Source organism: Stegodyphus dumicola, chromosome 3 (genome assembly GCF_044657685.1).
Source record: "Stegodyphus dumicola isolate Sdum_Otavi_A_Nest chromosome 3, ASM4465768v1".
Taxonomy (NCBI): Eukaryota; Metazoa; Arthropoda; class Arachnida; order Araneae; family Eresidae; genus Stegodyphus; species Stegodyphus dumicola.
The window spans coordinates 126,562,486-126,582,192 of NC_140770.1; the positions used below are offsets into that span (position 1 = coordinate 126,562,486).

A 19,707-nucleotide genomic window follows, 5' to 3' on the forward strand; every position below is an offset into this window, starting at 1 on the left:
CCAAATTTTGAATTTCTTTTTAATTTATTTCATATTTTGTAAAAATTTAATGAATTTTTGTTTAACAAACTCAAAGATTTAAACTGTCTTAGACAATTGTCATGAATTCCACAAAATATAGCAATGGAAATTGTTGACGTTAAATATGAATTTTGATTTTTTTCAATTACTTTTTCGTGCACAGAAATAAACCTAATATTTACAATCTCACCATATGTAGAAATTGTGCCACTGATTTCAAAAGTTCTTCAAAAGTTCCACTGATTTCAAAAGTTTGAAATTCTGTACAAGATCTGGCAGCACATGAACGGTAGGTAGAAACGTTCTGCTATAACAAATCGTCATTCCCAGACACATTTCGATTCTAAAGCGAGTGATACATCATTACACGAAAGTGAGCTCGCTGATATGCATTTTATTCATTGGACTCTAATAAAATGTGACGCAATCACAGACATTACTAAAGCAATTGCCCCCCAGTTTTTCTTATAACTGAACATAACATTCTATGAACTGAATGAATTCTATGAATATTCTATGGCTGAATGTGAGTTGGTGTAAATAAAGAATTGATAAAAATAACCCGTAAAGGGTAAATAGAGATGTGAAAATAAGTTTTTCTCATCTCCATACACTTTACGGGATTCGAATCAGAGTCCAACACAACATCTCTCCTTTGGACTTCTACCTTTTTTCCCGCTTGGAGCTACGTTTTCCTGATGCTGTCTTTTATTTTGCATAGGACGTTTGAAATGAGGTTGATCTGTTTTTGGACTCACGGCCACCACGTTTCTGGGCCGAAGGCTTTGAAAAACTACCAAAACGTTGGTAGAAAATCGTTACAACCAGATATTATATACTTTTGTATACATGAAACGTAAAGGTACATTTTTACTACTCGCAAATTTTTTCAAAAAACACTAAATACTTCCCTTTAAGCATAATTGAAGTGGAGCAAGAGATATGTGCAAAAACTCTCCTTTCGAATCTCGGAGAAACTTTTTGACATCAAATTTAAGACATTTAGTGTTTTCTGAAAAACTTGGTGATATTTTGGAATATTTAGAGAGCACGTTTTTCTAACTACCATACCAAACAGCTCGTTAAGTGTAATTTAAATGGAGCCAGAGATATGTGCAAAAACTCCCCTTTCGAATCTTGGAGAAAATTTTTGACATAAAATTCAAGACACTTAGTGTTTTTTGAAAAACTTGGTGATATTTTGGAATATTTAGGGAGCACGTTTTCGAAGCTTTTTTTGAAGAAAACAATTTTTCTCGAGCTTTGATAAGTGTATATCCTTCCCTTTGAGAACTTCTATAAATAGGATGTTGTAAGCGACTGCGAAGGAATTAATTTAGATAGGGAGATCAATAATAATGTTTTTTTAGTACTCTTATAGAGTTTACAGTTCTGAGCTTCTGTTCGGCGATTAGTGCTTCGGACTATTTTCTGCAAGCGATTTTGGTGATCTGTGATACTCCTCGCGTATTAAAGAGAATTTCACCTTTTCCGTTTGGCTATTTATAAAAGCAATTCTCAATACCGCAATATAAAAGAAATTCTTAATTCAATTCAAGCTTGAATTCTCAATTCAAGCTTTCCTCAACACCGTTTCTAGTCTTCCTGTTTCAATGGCCTAGTTATTTAGGGAGCACTATAGACTTATAACGTGAATAATATAATATAATATATATATATATATATATATAAAGGAGAAAGTCTGTGTGTTTGTTTGTTCGTAAATAACTCAGTCACTACTATAGTTATCGTCATCAAACTTTCTACAATTATTTTCTGTGTCCAGGAAAAGGTCGACGTCCACGTTTTTTTTTTTTTTTTTTTTTAAAAAAAAAAAGAGTTAAAATCAGAGATATTAATTAAAAACGCTAATTTTCGTTTTCATTTTTTCGAGTGGCAAGTGCTGATATCAGCAACGATGGCAAAGTCATATATCAGCAACAATGGATGCGTGCCATTGTTGCTGATGTAATGAGAGAGAACTAGTTTTTTTTTCCTATCGAAATTTGAGAGAATTAGTTTAGTTTCCTATCGAAATTTTTATGTGGGTGCCATATCACTCAAAATAATTCATTTTGTTCGATATGGCACCCACATAAAAATTTCGTAGTAATGATATATTTGTTTTTATTGTTGGATCACAATAGCAATTCCATATGTCATGGGTGTATATACCATATGATTCTATGATTACGTAGTCAGTTGTGGTACAGGTATTGAATATTACTTTGTTTCTTTGACATTTTTATGCATTACGATGACGCATCATATTCCTTATGACGTGTAATATGTGTAATATGCTATTACACGAATTTTCAAATGATGCCATGAGTAAAATAATACACTATTGTCAATCTAACTTAACCGCTAGTCTTCAAATAAAGATCCATCTGAACTGAATGAAAGAAACGCCAGAAATAATTTTATTAAAATTGTTATAAAAGCTTTGCATATTTTTAATCTTATCACTATAGATTATATAAAGGAAATGCTTCTTACAAATATATTTCCTTAAGTTCGAAAGTCGAAACATCTTTTGATATCAGTTTTATCAAAATAAAAAATGTGAAAAAGTTTTTTTTTTCTTTGCACAAATGAAATTTAAAAATCCTTGCTTTTTTTACATTTTTTAACAACAGAAATGGAAAGTATTCAGAATGCATGCTTGATATGAACGGAGTAAGTGTTTTGTTGCGTCTTTCCACTTTTAAACTATCAGCTGCAAACAGTATATTCATTAATAAATCATCGCATCTCGTCAACAAGTCGAACATATTCATATTTTTCTATTTTCAGAAGTGCTCTTCTTACTTCTCTAATTAAAGAAATTCCAAAGTTTATTTCTGAAAAAGAAAAAAAATACATAGGAATAAATAGATAAAAATAAAAGTGACTGTATGTGCTGAACATTTATAGAACATATATTTAAGTTTTCTGTAACTGAATTAGATATTTTGCAACCTGAGCTTGATAAACCATTTCTACAAAGACACTGTATAATGCACAGTTTTTGACATCAGAAACAGTGTGTAGCGATAAAAGGAACAGATATTTAAAGATACATTTTTACACTATCAAAAAAGGCATTTACGGATTTCAGTATAGTGCAGATTAAAAGAAACGTACGTGACGCTAATCTTTGCGAAGCTTTTTCTACACCACGATTAAACATCTGTGGCTGCATATTCAGTTTCATTGCACGTATCCAGCTCAAAAGTTTTCTCATTTCTTCATCAATGTTGTCTTTCTGTTTAACGCCTGCAATGAGAAAAGAGAAGTTGTTTACAGACGGCGTGCAGACGTTTCATGTATACAGAAGTATATAATATCTGGTTGTAACGAAAGTTTTCCGCCAAAAAACGTTCTGAACAAAGTTAGAAAAAAATTGCGAGTAATAATCACCAGATTTTCTACCAACGTTTTGGTAGTTTTTCAAAGCCTTCGGCCCAGAAACGTGGTGGCCGTGAGTCCACAAATAGATCAACCTCATTTCAAACGTCCTATGCAGAATAAAAGACAGCATCAGGAAAACGTAGCTCCAGGCGGGAAAAAAGGTAGAAGTCCAAAGGAGAGATGTCAGGGCTATATGGTGGGTGTGGCAAATTCCAGCCCATACACAGCCCAACCGGTGAATGCAGACACATGTGGTCTTGCATTATCTTAATGGAACATTACCTTTTTCCGCCGAAACTCAGTTCGATTTCTTCCTTGACAGCAGCGTTAACAAGGACTAGCATTTTAGCTGTACACCTTACTGTCGAGAGTTTCACCTTTTTCCAGATACCCTTTATTTCCAGATACCCACGACAATTCCACCAGATACAAAGCATGATCTTTTTGTTAGTCAAATTGCGGTTTGCGACGTTGCCGACGGGCTCACCGAGCGTAGACCAACCTCCTTTTCGGCCTGTGTTTTTGAAGTGAATTCGCTTTTCATCACAAGTGACAAACTGGTCCAAAGTTTTGTCCTTGTTTTTATATTCGAGCAGATTAGTGCAGGCCCGAACACGTATGTACTTATCTGTTTGATTCAGCTCATGCGGAACCCCAACGATTGAACTTGTAAGTCAAGATTATGGACATAGCACTAACATCTAACTCCTTAGCTCTTGAAAGGTTGCATACGGATCTTCATCCAGAAGTTTCCGCAAGAGGGCCTTATCAACAGCATTTGGCCGGCCAGAACGCTCTGCTTCTGTCATAGTTCTTGTTTTTGAACTCTCGGTACCAAATTTTCACATTGTCATATGTTACAACATTAGAACCTAAAGCTGTACACATGATTTGGCGACATTCTGTAGCTAAGTAAATGATAGTTCTAACCTGGTAGCGTGATAGTTCCATTTCGAACACTTTGTACTCAACGATAACGATATGTTTTTACGAATTTCACAACAGAGTGTTCTAAAGCAAGTCCGTTTCTTTCAGATGGTAAAAATCGTTTGACAAAATATGATTAAACACGCCAACACAAACTGCTTGCCCAGATGATATTTGTGGGGGCGGGAAACTTTCGTTAAAAAACAATATATGATATTAGAAACAACTTTTATACAGTAAGAGTGCAAATATATAAAAATTACTAGGGGTGTATATAAAAAATGATTTATATATATTATAAATTACATCAATTATACATACTGCCTTAAAAAGTTGGTGGAAATGTTTGGCAGGTGGAAATGAGTAAGTAAATTTATCAGTTGCCTTTGTTTGGATTTACTGGTGATGCATTTACACGATTAGAAATTGTTGGGTATTCATTTTAAAGCGCGTTCTTTTCCCTTGCTAGATGGCATCAGAAATACCATTAGTGAAAGAAGATGTAAACCTTGTTTTTTTAAGTGTTTGTTTTACCTTTTCAATGTTAAATTTAAATCAAAATGTAATGTCGAAAAATAAATTGTTTTTTTCTGTAGAGAATATCCTTCCTTTCAACCGAGACATCACGTTATCACGTTTACAATCCCTATACACCGGTAAAGGTAAGTGACGTTTTTCTTATTTTTAAAACAGATTAATAGCAGAGCCTGCATACTTCAGTAGATGCTGATAACTTCAATCAGCAACAGTTGATTAATTACATAGTATATATCTTCGGCGTCCACTAAGAAGCATTGTGTTGAATGAAAGCGTGCTAATATTTAAGTTGAATATATATAGATATTTATAGATATTTTCGTTTAAAAGATGGATTACGAGTTTTATGATCTTGAATAAAGTGTGTATTTTAATTTTGTGAAAGAATGCTGTTGAATTTAACATTGTGAGTGTTCTTAGCGTAACGGAACGAATTTGTTATTGATAAGTATTCAGTTATAGTTAGACATAGTGTATTTAAAATGAGTAAGACCAGAACATAGATAAATTAAAAAAGAAATCTGCTTCTTTATGTGCGTTGTTAAAAAAATATGTAGCATTTTGAAATCGAAACTAGAAAAAGATTCTTGCGATAAAGGGGAAATTTCTGATTTGTATGCTAAAATCGAAAGCATCATCAATGAATTAAAGGTTTTAGATTATAGTGTAATAGATATGTTAGTAAATGATAATAAATGTGATGAGTCCATCATTGCGAAAGAGATGGATAAAAATGAGAAATATTCTGATGAATTCATCATAATCAAAAGAAAAATTAGTCTCTAATACCAAGCGATATAAATTACCTAAATTTGAATGTAGAACCATTTGATTTAAAAAGTAAAAAAAAGAGTAGGCAGTCTAATTAGGCCTACAGGAGTACACAAGTAAAATTTTGTGAAGATAGCACTTATCGTTTTAATTATGTGGGTGTGCCCAAAGTGGCCACACTGATTGAATAGAGCTTCGAAAAGAGTGCTGAAACGAGCATTGTTGTCAATGAACGGACCGATGAGATGCAGAGAAACAAAGAATATAGAATTCTTATTTGTCCTAGATTATCGGTGAGCCCGGTCTGGGTTCGCCGTTTGATTTTAGGCAAGATTTCAAGGTAAAACTTTAAAACTAATATAGAATAAGGAGATTAGCATACAGCCAAAAAAATAACATAGAAATTTCTTTTCAAACTATTCCTTTTATACCCTAAAAAAAATCTGGAAGATTTCTTTGAAAAATGAGGGTCTTAAAAAACTAAACATGGCTAAAATATATGGACTGGTTTGTGTTGAGCTGCCATCTACTATAAATAAAGAAAGTTCAAAGTAACCTATAGTAACCTATAATTCCTTTTTCTGTGCGTACAGAAGGAAATTTTTAGGTGTGTCCAGACCGGACACACTGTGCCGCAAAGGGTTAAAAAGCATCATCCCTAAATGACTGTCTCTCCAAACGGCCTAACTTTATAGAAGAAATTCCGGCTATATTATTCATATTTCGAGAAAAGGCTATTGCTGTTGTGTCCGACATTAGAAGAGGCTTCCTCCAAATTGAAGTTAAAGATGAAAATCGCCAATTCTTGAGATTTTTATGTTGGGAGAAGGCAGATAAAATTAAAGCCTATCAACATAACAGTGTTATTTGGAGCTACTTGTAGCCCATTTTTTTTTCAGCGCGGTTATAAGGTACCATTTGAACAAGTATCCAGAAATCAAAGTAGTTACTGACAAACTCCTGAAATCCTATGTTGACAACTGTTTAACCTCCGGTAGACAGTCTATCCGAATTAGAAGAATTCATCTCGAAGTCAACTGAAATTATAACTGAAGCTAAGATAGATTTGAGATTATGGCAATTCGGTCCTGTAGAAGAAATAAAAAAATTGTCACTTGAGAACAGAAGTTTGTTTAAAGGAGATCTTACAACTCCAGTTTCGGTTTTGGGGATTACATGGGATAGAAAGGAGGATTGTTTAGTGATCTGCAATAATACAATGTATCTATAATACAATGTAATCTATAATACAATGTATTTACGATCCCATCGGTTTCTCGTCCTAGTATTGTGGCCACCCAAGCTAATGATTCAGGAGACCTGGTCAGCTAAGTCAGAATGGGATGCTCCGCTTCCAGAGAAAATTTAAAAGGACTTTCAGAAATGGTACAGTGAATTGAAACAATTATCTAACACAGACGTATAGGTTACGGAAACAAAGAAAAATGGTCCAAGCATGTTTTTTGTGATGCGAGTCAATGCATATGCAACAGTAATTTTCCTGCGCGGTGAAGGTGATAATAGGATTTAGGTACAGATTCTAGGAGAAAATTGCGACTTGCTCCAAAAACGGCTTTGACAATCCCCTGTCTAGAGCTTCTTGCTCGTGTTTTGGGAGCCAGATTAGCAAACTATATCCATGAGGCTCTGGATTTCCCTACAGTACTAGTTTATCACTGGACTGACCCTTCAACCGTTATAGCATGGATACGAAGAAATGACCAATGGGGTATTTTTGTGGGTAACAGAATCAGAGAAATATGCAAACTTACAGAATCACACCAATTGTATCTTGTCCCAGGTAATCTAAATCCGGCGCACCTGCCATCTCGTCTATATAACCCTAGACATCTTATCGAGACGAGAACGTGGGAGGGACCAAAATGGTTAAAGAACGAAGATATTAATCGGCGCAAATCGGAACAGTTTCCTAATGAAGATTTAGTTATGTCAGCCAGAAACAAAACGGCATTATAATTTTTTTACATTTACAAAAGTACAACAATTCAGGAATTATGAAAGAATTTCGAAATTTTGCATATTTGCAAATATTATTTGTTGAATGAAAAGATTCATACCAAAATGTAGAAAAGAAATTATTGTTTCCCATCTGAACTTTCTGTCGAAGAAACGAAAGAGGTAGAGAAGTTTCTTTCGTCAAGAATTCAGTTAAAACGTTTCGGTGGTGTTTTAGATACTGTCAAAAGCCTCGTTGTTGTGAAAGATCAAAATAACATGACACATGAAAAAACAATGTTGTTATAACATGATGACGAATTTTCATTCAAATATCCAATTTTGTTGTATCAAAATGTCACGTAGTAAATTGTTTAATACGAGTTTGTCATTTAAAGAACTGTCATACTGGTCTCCAGACTGTTACTTCCATCTTGTGAGAAAATCATTGAATTATTTCTCCTAATAATAATATCTGAAGTGAATTATCAAAATGCATGAAATGCAAAATGTTTACATCAAAACCATTTGTCACTCCGCCCATTCATCTTCCATTTGACCGAGTCAGAAACGCAAATTTTTGAAGTCGTGGGCACCGATTTATGTGGTCCTCTCTTTCTAAAGAACAAATGCAGGGTGTAGATTGTCATTTACATATGCGTAGTATCGAGCCATACACTTGAGATTAGTGACTAATTTGTCAACAGAAGATTTTATCCATGCTCTCAGAAGATTTATAGCGAAAAGCGAGAGAATTTCAACAATATACAGCGAAAACTGAACTAACTTCGGGGTTTTAACAACCTCTTTAAATTGGAGTCAAACAGAAAAAATTCTGACGACCTAGCTCCCATTAAATGGAAGTTCATTCTGTCATCCGCGTGGTGGGGTAGATGCTGGAGCGGCTCATTCTCAGTGTAACATATCTTCGAGGAACACTTGGGAGATCATCGCTCAATTTCGAAGACCTTTCAATGATATTGTGTGAAGTTGAAGTTATAATGAATAATTGACCTCTTACGTTTATTGCAGAAAAGTCTGATAAATTCATTCCTCTTATGCCATCAACTTTTATTCAATACATCCAAGAAAACGGGGTAACTGGCGAAGAAAAAATTAATTCCCAGAAACTATGTAGAAAATACCGAAATATAAAAGATGAATTGAGAAACAGATTCCGAAAAGCATATTTGGCAATTCTGGTTCGAAAATCAGCTCAGGTTATCCGGACAGATGATGTAGTACTTATTAAACTAGACAACTGAAAGAGACCGAACTGCTCAGTAGTCAAAAAATTGCTCAAAGTCACAAAATTGTTCCTAAATAGAGACGGTTGCGTACGTGTATCAGAAGTAAAAACCTCTTCAGGAACTTTTGTACAAAGGATTCATAAACTTTACCCTTTAGACATATCTAAGAATGATGATAAAGTCATCCAGTTGGTGAACTAGCATATGAACATTTTCAGAACTCAATTTTAGAACTTTAATTTTTTATTGTTTAAAATTTTCTTAAGATATTAGTTTTATATTTAATTATATGATATTTGAGTAATGATGTAAATTTAATTTTTGAGTTTAATTTCTGGATCCCACCATAAGTTAAAGTGGGAATATGCCAGGTATTAATTTTAAAGTGTTTCTTTCCCCTACTGGACGGTGCCACGGATTCCACTAGTGAAAGAAAATTTAAACCTTTATATATATATATATATACATATATATATAATAAACAGTGAGTTTTTCTGTTCGAGTTCATGCTTGTATGGATGAACAGTTGACTTTACAGCCATAAATGAGAAAGAGAGAGAGAGTATATATGAAATAGCGATTAATTAATTGTTTTTCCTTTTTCAATGTTAAATAAGAATCAAAATGTGATGTAGGAAAATAAATTGGGTTTTCCGCGGAGACTGTGACATTACGTTTACAGTCCCTCCATACTGGAAAAGGTAAACGAAGATTTTACTTATTTTTAAACCAGATTAATAACAGAACCTGCATGCATCAGTGGGTGCTGACAACTTGAATCAGCAGTTGAATAATTACAGAAATAATAACTGCACTATACAGGGCCGCGTGAACTAGAGCTTAAACTATTTGTATTAAGCATATAGCGAGCTATTTTCTAAAAAAATATGTAATTAATAAAAAGTACAAATATCACTGTAATGATTATTTCAAAAAAAATCTATTTATTAAATATTCTTTTATTTTTAAAAATATATACAAATTCATGAAGATAGTGGTAACTAATAAAAGCTTTATTTACTAACTACTAAAAAAATGAAGTTATTCCTCTCCGTAATTTGGCTCTTTGCATAGTTGATTTGGTTTATTTAAGTATGGCAAATCACTCGAGGGCTATCTGGCTAACGGGAAGGATGCCTTCGTTGAAAATTTCTAAGCGAAACCGACTGGTATACATATAACACATGGGGAAAAACACGAAAACGCTCATTCAGTAAGCCTGTTCGCCAGGATTCGAATCTCGGACCGAATTACCAGTGCTCAGCTATTTTGCCGATCGGCTGCTAGTGGATTGCGCTGTCTGTATAATGATATTAAAACTAATGGAAAAAATCTAAAGATTCGTTACCAAAGTGCGAAGTGCAACATGGCGTTAGAAGCATCTGAAAGAATGCTAGAATGGTTCATAAAAAATTTTAGTTACATATGTTATAATTAAATATATTTTCGTAATTCATGTATTACATAAATATGCAATATATTACGTAAACTAAATATATTTTTAAAAATAAAATAAATTTAAATTATTAAAATTCCAGCTTGTGAAGCGATATAGTTATAAATTGAAACTATTACGTCAATACGAAAGCAACTCTCCGGAAAATGGCTCTTTCCGAGAAGATGAAATAAAGACCTTGGGGTCTTATGATAGGCAACACTTCCCAGGTCCCATGTATTGTTGCATGGAAGCGTAATGTAATGATTCGAAAATATCGAAAAGCCTTCCTTAAATAGTTTATAAACTCAATAAAATAAATATACATATTTTTAAAAAATCTCTTTCTTTTAAATCGCTCGTTTGGATGATAAAAATTTTAAAAGGCAATCTTCAAAATTATAAAGATTAGCTGCTTCTAACCTTATCCTGAAAACTATATAACACCAAATACAGTTAAAACGATTTAACAAATAATTTTTACAATTAAAATTAGAGTTTCTGCTCAAAAACAAGCACTTCAGCCAGCGGGCAAGAAAACAGATTTTTTCGGTGCACAAAACTGAGTTTACTTTTTCACTCGGCAAAAAGACACTGAAGACGTAGAAGCTGATTTATTTTTTGTAGACGCTACACTGAATGAATATATGGGGTAATTTAATAACTTAAAATGATAATTCCAGAATAGATTAAGGGTAATTTAATTCGCAATAATAAACGAAGTCGTTACTTTGTTGTAGCGAAGCTTAGTTTCTCTAAATTGGCAACAAATCCACTATTCTGCTAAGTTTCAAATATAAACAAATATGGCTGCAATGGTAAAAAAATCTGATGTGTACACCCTATGACTTCCTTGTGCGGAATATTAAATTATACACATATTTCTTGCATTTCATTTTAACTTATTTGATTGAATTAAATCTACTTCGTCGATAGCGCATAAATCACAATAGAATAAATGTACTCTATAAAATTCACTATATTTGTTTACCATAGCGACACTCTGGTGCTAGGTTCACTTAACAGTATTACATTTCGTTCATATTATAACTCAGAATGCACAAAATTTATATCATTTGAAGAATTATCTAATCGTTGTTCTATTCAAGTACTATAATATATCTAGAACGTGTATAAAATAAAATAAGAAAACAAAACAAAAAAGAAACAGTTTTTCACAGACGATTCAGTATTCCTCATTCAATTAATTCAGTTCCCACTTCGCGACAAGGAAAAAATACATAAAAACTCAAAATATCTACATTAAACATTACGAAATAAATCTTAAACACTTATTTCCTCGAAAAAGTTCCAGAAAGGATTAAGCATGATTTAATTCGCACTAATCTTTGTTGTTGCGAAACTTAGTGTCTCTAGATTGGCAACAAATCAACTATTCTGCTGTTTCAATTATAAACAAACATGTCCGCCATGTTACTTCAAAATTAGGCTTAACCACAATTAAACAGCTTTTAAATTGTTGATAATTCTACAAATATTGCTTGCAGATTTCCTAAAGGCATACAAACCTTAACGGGAAGATAAGAACAACATAATTCAATCATTTTTTTAAAGCAAAAAATGTACAATTTACAAACACATAAGAGTAAAGAAACTGAAATCACTGAGCCGGGTAACAGAGTGTATATAAGTATATATAAATATATTTATATACGTTTGGTGCGGCCGATTGCAACCAAAATACAAGATGCACATCTACATATATACATAGCAGTCCTATATACAAAATTTCACCGTTCTGAGACTACTCGTTTTTGAGTTATACGAGATAAATACGTACGTACGTACGTACAGACACCGCGAAAAATTCTCTTCAGAATTCATTTTAAAGCAGGTTTATAATTTTTTTGGAGGAAAAGAGTATTTTATTCTGCCCTTACGTACAGATGTCACGCAAAAGCATCGTTAAATTACATTCGATAGCGGTCAAAATGGATATTTTCGTTGAAATATTCTGCCTGAAACTTTTCGTGATTACAATACTTCCTTTTTACTTCGTTCAAGCAAGTAATAAAAATTAGGCTTAGCCACACTTAACCAATTAAATTGTTGATAATTCTACAACTATAACACGCAGGTTAAATAACGTCATAAAACCTTAACCTGAAGATAAGAACAACATAATTCAATCATTTTTTAAAGCAAAAAAATGCACAATTTACAATAATATAAGAATAAAGAAACTGAGCTCACTAAGCGGAGTAAGAGAGTGGATATATATACTTTTATTGCGGCCGAATGCAGCCAAGAATGGATGTGCACATATACATGTTATAGTAGTCCCACATGGAAAATTTCAATGTTCTGAGACCATTCGCTTTTGAGTTATGCGAGATACATACATACGTACAGAAGCCACGAAAACAATCTTTTCTGAATCCATTTTAACTCAGTTTTATAATTTCGTTTTGGGAAAAATAGTCCTTTATTGTGACCTTACGTACAGATCTCATGCAAAAACATTGTTAAATTGCATTCGATAGCGATCAAAATGCTATTTTCGTTGAAATATGGTATCCGGAATTTTTCGTGATTACAATACCTCCTTTACTTCGTACAAGAAAGTAAAAATTAGGTTTAGCCGCACTTAAACAACTTTTTAATTGTTGATTATGCTAAACCATTGCATGCAGATTAACTAAAGGCATATAACTTTAACCCAAAGATACGAAAATATAATTCAATCATTTTGAAAGCAAAAAATGAACAATTTACCAATAAATAAGAATAAAAAAACTGAGCTCATGGAACCGTAACAGAATGGTATATATATATTTGTTGCGCGCCCCCCCCAATATCTACCAAAAAGGGAGGTGCACAACTACGTTTTATAGCAGTCCTATATGCAAAATTTAAACGTTCTGAGGCTACTAACGTTTGAGTTATGCGAGATACATACATACATAGGTACGTACGTAAGGACAGACGTCACGAAAAAATATCTGCTGAATTCATTTAAAATCCTTTTTGCAACCCGCTTTGGGAAAAAGAGTCCTTTATTCTGTTCTTATGTACAGATGTCACTCAAAAACATCGTTAAACTGTATTTGAGAGGTCAAAATGGATATTTTCGTTGAAATATGATATCCGAAAATTTTCGCGATTACAATATTTCCTTTACTGCGTACAAGGAGGTAAAAAGGGAAGAAAACTGAAAACGTTATTACTCATTAGGTTTGCCGTAGATATTGACCTCAGAGGAATATAGAATGATTTTCAGTGTTCCATTATCTGCAACTGTGGCTAATAAAAATTTTAACTTTAAAAAGGTTTAAAAATGTAAATAATTATTCTAAATGACAAAATTAAATCTAAGTACTTTCAATCTATCTCACACAAAACTCATCTGACGGAAACTTGAAATCCAAACACTTGTTTCTGGAGTACTTATATATTTTGCGAGTTGAAATTTGCCTCATAAAACGGCGTACTACCGCAGACAGTCTTTTTCAACCTTTTTTTAAGCTAGACTTGTATGGTATCTAATGCTAATTAAGACATTGTTTTCTTATATTAACTCCAGTATCGCTTTTTTTTTTTTTTTTTTCTGTTAGCTCTTAACAGGATGTAAATGAGTTATAAACGTATGGGTTCTCGGAGGATGTTTAGACAGAGAACTTTCGGCAGCTACGGCCACTTGTATCATTGCCTCTACTAGCTCAACGACCTAAGTTATGCAACATTAGCCATTTTGCTAGACGAATCCCTCGTGCAGTTCGAATTTGAGCCAACACTTGTTAGGCCGTTGCATTGCATAGGATGGTCATAAATAAACTTCCCGAAATATGAACCTTTACTGACTTATCCGCTCAACCAATCGAAATGAAATTTCAGATATTCTTATTTGCAAGTTTGCGCTCGAGATTGTGACGATTTAAAGCAATTGAGCTCTCATGGTAACGATTACAATGAAACAAATTTCGAAATTTTCGAATGGCAACACCCACTTTTTTGCCCCACAAATTGATCAGCGCATTGAAAAAATAAATAAATGGCATAGGGACGATACACGTATGACGAAAATTGTCGTCATTAAATATTTGAAAAGACTAGTATTGTAATGGACCAATGATGAATACAAAAGATGAGAGGAAAAGGAGCTTGCAATCACAAATTTTTAACATGCCCACCATTGCAGACAAATCGATGGTAGGCATGTTAAAAACTGCATGCAGGAAGATTGTTGACAACTATGGCGAACATAAAATCGCAGGACCAATCTGTATAACTTCACGTTTTATTGCATCTTTCGGTTCTGGTAAATCTGGAGGATTTGATGCCTGTACCTTAGATTTCAGATAGCACCAGAGCCAGAAGTCCATCGGAATGAAATTGAGGAATGGGCGGCGGCCACGAATCAGCTAAATTCAGGGAGATGATTCCTATGTTGAAACGTTGTACACGCCTAATATTGTACACGTCTGTAATTCCAATAAAAGAATTAATTCCAATTAATTCTTATATCGGAATTATGAATTACACGTTTTGTTCATTCAAATAAAAGTTTTTTCTCTCTCTTCGCTTGTGTTGTTATTAGTCCTCTACAACGTTCTTCCTTGCAAATTTTTATGCCGGCAATTTTCGTCATTCCAACATAATTTATGGTAATTCAGAAGTCAAACAACAAAAATCAGCGTTATATTTTCAAAATTTTCGCAGGACTAGTTTCGATGGTTTCACCGAACCACCATCCTCAGCTGCAAAACAGCAAAAAAAATTTTTTGCGAAAATTTTGAAAATATAACGCTGATTTTTGTTGTTTGACTTTTGAATTAGTATTTATTCGGCGTGTTATTGTGTCTTAATTATAATTTATGGTTTTTCAATGCACTAATCAACTTGCGCAAGAAAAATGGGGGTATTGCCATTAAAAATTTTGGAAATGTTTTCACTGTAACCATAACCATGAGAGCTTTATTATAAGTGTAACAAAAGATTAGCTACTTGAAGAAGAGAGATAAGTTTTAGTCTCTTTTTAAATACATGTACTTTTCCTGCAGAACAATCTCAAACAAAGTTGAATTTTGCTTAATTTTAAACGATTGCAAATATGACAGGGTTATAAACCACTCATAGTATAGCATGTGTATAGTACAAATGCAAATAAATCTATTTTAGTATATGAAGCTTAAATTTATTTTACTAACAACAAAGACAAGAAATATATTAAAATATAAATACAATTTTAATAAGATGTACAGTGTTACTACTGTTTTATCGCGAATTTATATAATAGATATCTCCTCAGTGTAAGTCAAATATCCAAAATTAGAATTCCGCTTAGTTTTAAAATAAGAAAATTAAGAAACTGAGATGGAATTTCTTTACGATTCTGAAAAAGTAAAATTTATATGTAATATATATGCAAAGAAAATATATATATATACAACGCATGGAAAATTATTACTTGTGGCATTTCTAAATAATTTGATGCTTATTTAAAACAATACTGTCTTCACGTAATGCGATTCAAGAGGGTAAAACATTTAATACGGAAACAAAAGCAAATTTCGTTTATTTCCTTTCCTTTTCGGGTGGGGGAATTATGCTTTAGAGATCTCCTTTCATAATATTAGTATGCTTCCAGAATGATCACAGCCAGTTATAATTCTTATTTAATACATTTTGGAACAAGCAAAATCATTTCTAAATAAATGAGATTGCATAAAATAATGCAAATAATTTTATAATTTGTGACGGAAATAATAAATACAGAAATCAGAAAATAAGACATATACGATGTAATAGAAATAGAGCAGCTAATAATTACTTATTTAGTACAAAAAATAACGTAATGCTAAAAATAAAACTGTTTTCATAATAAATAAGATGTTTGAATCTAATGCTTACCACTAAATTCGGTTTTTCTTTGAAAATTTCCGTTTCCTTTCTTCTCTTTATTTTCAACTTCCTCTTTATCCTTATTTAGTGATTCACTTTCAGGAGTAATGTTTGAAGGTGTAGTAATAATCTGAGAAATCGTTTGCCTTGGAGCTATTGGCCGATATGCTGGTGATACTTTGCTAACATTTAAGCCTTTTGGTAATATTTGTTGGCCATATGAGGGAAAAATCACTATGGCGCCTTTCGGCAATCTGTCCACTAAAAGCATTTTCGTTTCCGATGGTGATTGCCTTATTGGATAAGGGTGAGCTACACTTGAAGTATCTTTTTGATTGGATACGGGAATGCTTTTATCATGCTTTAAAATTATTGGAATGAACTGCCTAGGTACAGGTAAGTTATGAGCTGGTTTGGAGAGAAGATTTTCTTTATGCGGGTGGTAATTGTTGAAAGAGACACTTTTTGCAGTCTCTGGTATAATTTTATTTTGCCCTTGATTCGTGGGTGACATTGCAGCTATATTTTCTGAGTCACTAATAGAAACGAGATATGGTTGTAGTGGATATTGCTGGAAATCTCTTCCTTTGAGCATGGAACTTCTTTCCGATTGTAAAACGTTGCTATCTTCAACTGAATTTTGATAATTACTATTAGCTTGATTTTTAAAATTTCCCATGGATACCTTCCCATGCAGAGGTAAAGTCTCGGAAAAGGGGTAACTTAACTCCTCCTGATTTGAGCTACAGTTAGGTGACTGAACACTTTTTTGTTCTTGATTTCCTTTCCAATCACTTTCTGTTCTCAATTCACTTTGACATGATTTCTTTTGTTTCTCTTCTTCATCTCCTGAAGCAATATCAATAACTTCTGGTGATCGCTCTTTAATAAAGTTGATTTTGCGCTTGATCTCGCCTCCAAAATTTCTAGCCGAAATTCTTTTAACTCCCTCAGAATTATTAAAACGCTCCAAACAATTTTGCTTTACTCGCTTAGACGCCAATATACTCATACTACGCAAGGGCGTTTTAGAATATCCGCCTGCTTTCAAATAGCAAGCTGAGTTTCTGTGAGGCTCATGGAAGCTTCTTTTGTTTAGTTTGTTGCGGTCGCGTAATGTTTTATGTTCCAAGAAACGAACGCAGCGTTCTTCAACGATTCGTCGCCTTTTACATTCCCTGCGAAATTTTCGTAACGTTTTTGAACTGCAGAGTCCTTTAGGGACCAAACCAAATGCTGCGAGAAATTTCGTTTTTTGATGCTTTAAAATAGATGGATATGCTTCCGGATAGCGTTCTGAAGCTTTCATTAAAGCATTATATTCATGTATTGATTTTGGTTTCTTGATACCACAATATTTCGAGAAAGGACGAGTAAATACTGGCTCATTTTGATTTGGTGTACTTGTTGAAGGCGTTTTGATCAAATTAGTTTGATTTCTGAAAGATGTTTCATTCATATTGGGAAAAGTATATTGCAGACCAGTTTGCTGAAAAATTGGCGCATTCTTCTGTAAAGGATCCATAAAATTAAGCATACTATAATGCTTTTCCATTGGCAAACATTTTTCAGTATAAAAAGGTGATTGAAAATCATTCATGTTCGAAGAAAACAACGTTTTGAGAACAAAAGGCGATTGCCAATTGTAAAATGGAGGTGCTCCAAATAATATAGGATGTGGCATCGGATAAGAGGGTCGCTGATAGAAACTCGTCCTTGCAGAAATTCCTAAAGAAAAAAAGGAATGTAATATCTAAAAAATGTATTTCTTGAGACAAAATTCTTTTGTTCTCAGTGTATTAGAAAATAGATGATTAAGGAATCCTATTGTTTCTCATGTTTAAAGGGGAATACCAATTTAATGTTGTAATTATTTTTTGGACTTATCACAGATACACACGGTGACAATAATAATAAAGGACTGACACTCCACAATCACACTGACACTCGAAAAATTTGTTAAAGACTATGACTTTTTAACATAATTATAATAATTACTAGACTTAGGTGTAATAAAATGAAGAAAGTATTGTTTAAAGCAGGGCTTAATTTCTAAAATTAGAAGTACCGGAGCCCTATGGAGACCGTCAGCAAAGAGTAACAAGAGTAAATAAATAAATAAAATGACTATTAAACTCATTAATAATTTTAAAATTTAATAGTTGATTATTATCCAATTAATTAATTATAATTTATTTTACAAGTATTAATTAATTAATTAATTAATTATAAAATAATTAAATAATTAAAGATTGACGTAATTAAATAATTAAAATTAATTTAAATGTAAAGAGATAAATTAAAATTTAATAAGCGATTTTTAATATAATTTTATTGCTAAAAATAAAATTTTCGAGATAAAATTTCTACTGAAATTGTTATTCAATTACATAGATAAAGTGCCGCTGCCTTCTTATTTAGGGTTCCGGTGCGCTTCGGCTACAATTATGATTTATTACAAAAACTAAGAAGCATAGGAGCCGGGATCAGGTGAACTCCAGCCCAATTTAAACTCTGATCGTAGGGGAAAATCATCACAAAAATTAAATATATTTAAAGTATAGCTGATGAAAATTAAGATAATGCTAAAACAGGGCGAAACAGAATGAGGGCGTGAGGGTATGACTGGGTGAAAACAAAAAATGAGGGGAATCTTGGTGAAACAAATCGTTCTCTTTGACCGCGGCTCTCTGCTGATATATTTATAGCCATCAAGCGGATGTGTGTCAGAGGTAAAATGAGTCTTGAATCTGACTCCTAAGGATGAATGTAAAGTTGTTGGTTATACTTTTCGCCCCCCCCCGTATTTGCTTACATTAGTGGATACTGTGGGAAGATGATGTATTGGACGTGTTTGAGCAGTTTATCTCAATATTTCACTCTTATTGTACTCGCTGTCACTTAACGCACATTTAAGAACACAAATTTTCCTTCCTGCGAGGATAACTAACCATCGATAACAATACACTAAATACGATGGCATGGAGAGAAATTTACGCGTTCCTAAACACCCCAAATTTATTGCCCTTCCTAAGGGGAAAGGTTTCCGCATGTGAATGCGGGGGCTTTACTTGAACTTCTCATGTTCTCATGAGTTCGTATTTCTACGAAAATAGAGTATTGGAAGGTCTGCTTATTGTTAAACTAAAATGTTAGGAATTTAAATTTTTTTCTCTTGAAATTGTGGTTCAGTTTTATAAAAAGAAGTGCCGGAGCTCATCTTATTTAGGGCTCCGGTGCGCTCCGGCTAGAATTGTAAATTATCTTAAAAATTGAGAAGTACCGGAGCCGGGCTCCGGCGCAATTTAAGCACTGGTTTAAAGGTCTTTGCTTCGTTATATCAAGTTACAGTGTCTCTTGCTTAAGATCCATTCAAGCATCATAATTCGTTTGATTTAGAAAAGTGTTTTTCACCATCTTTAAAAATCCCTGAGTAATTCCTTTTTAAGCCTGTTGAAAGTTAATGGTTTTTATATCTCCAAATCCACAAACCCGTAAGAAACGCAACAATATTATTGTTTACTTCATAATAGTTTACAGTTACTTTCATAATAG

General features: G+C 33.1%; 1 protein-coding gene across 1 annotated transcript in view; it reads right to left on the bottom strand.

Moving 5' to 3' along the window:
- Positions 1-2,433: 2,433 nt before the first annotated feature.
- The window catches only part of LOC118182503 (uncharacterized), a 31,656-nt gene continuing 14,382 nt past the window's right edge, over positions 2,434-19,707 (bottom strand). Inside the window, exons 3-5 of the mRNA XM_035351861.2 lie at positions 16,162-17,880; positions 3,148-3,279; positions 2,434-2,864 (exon numbers count right to left, since the gene is read on the bottom strand). Of these exons, the coding sequence (XP_035207752.1) occupies positions 2,767-2,864; positions 3,148-3,279; positions 16,162-17,880 (1,949 nt within the window). The 3' untranslated portion in view covers positions 2,434-2,766. The remainder of the gene's footprint in view (positions 2,865-3,147; positions 3,280-16,161; positions 17,881-19,707) is intronic.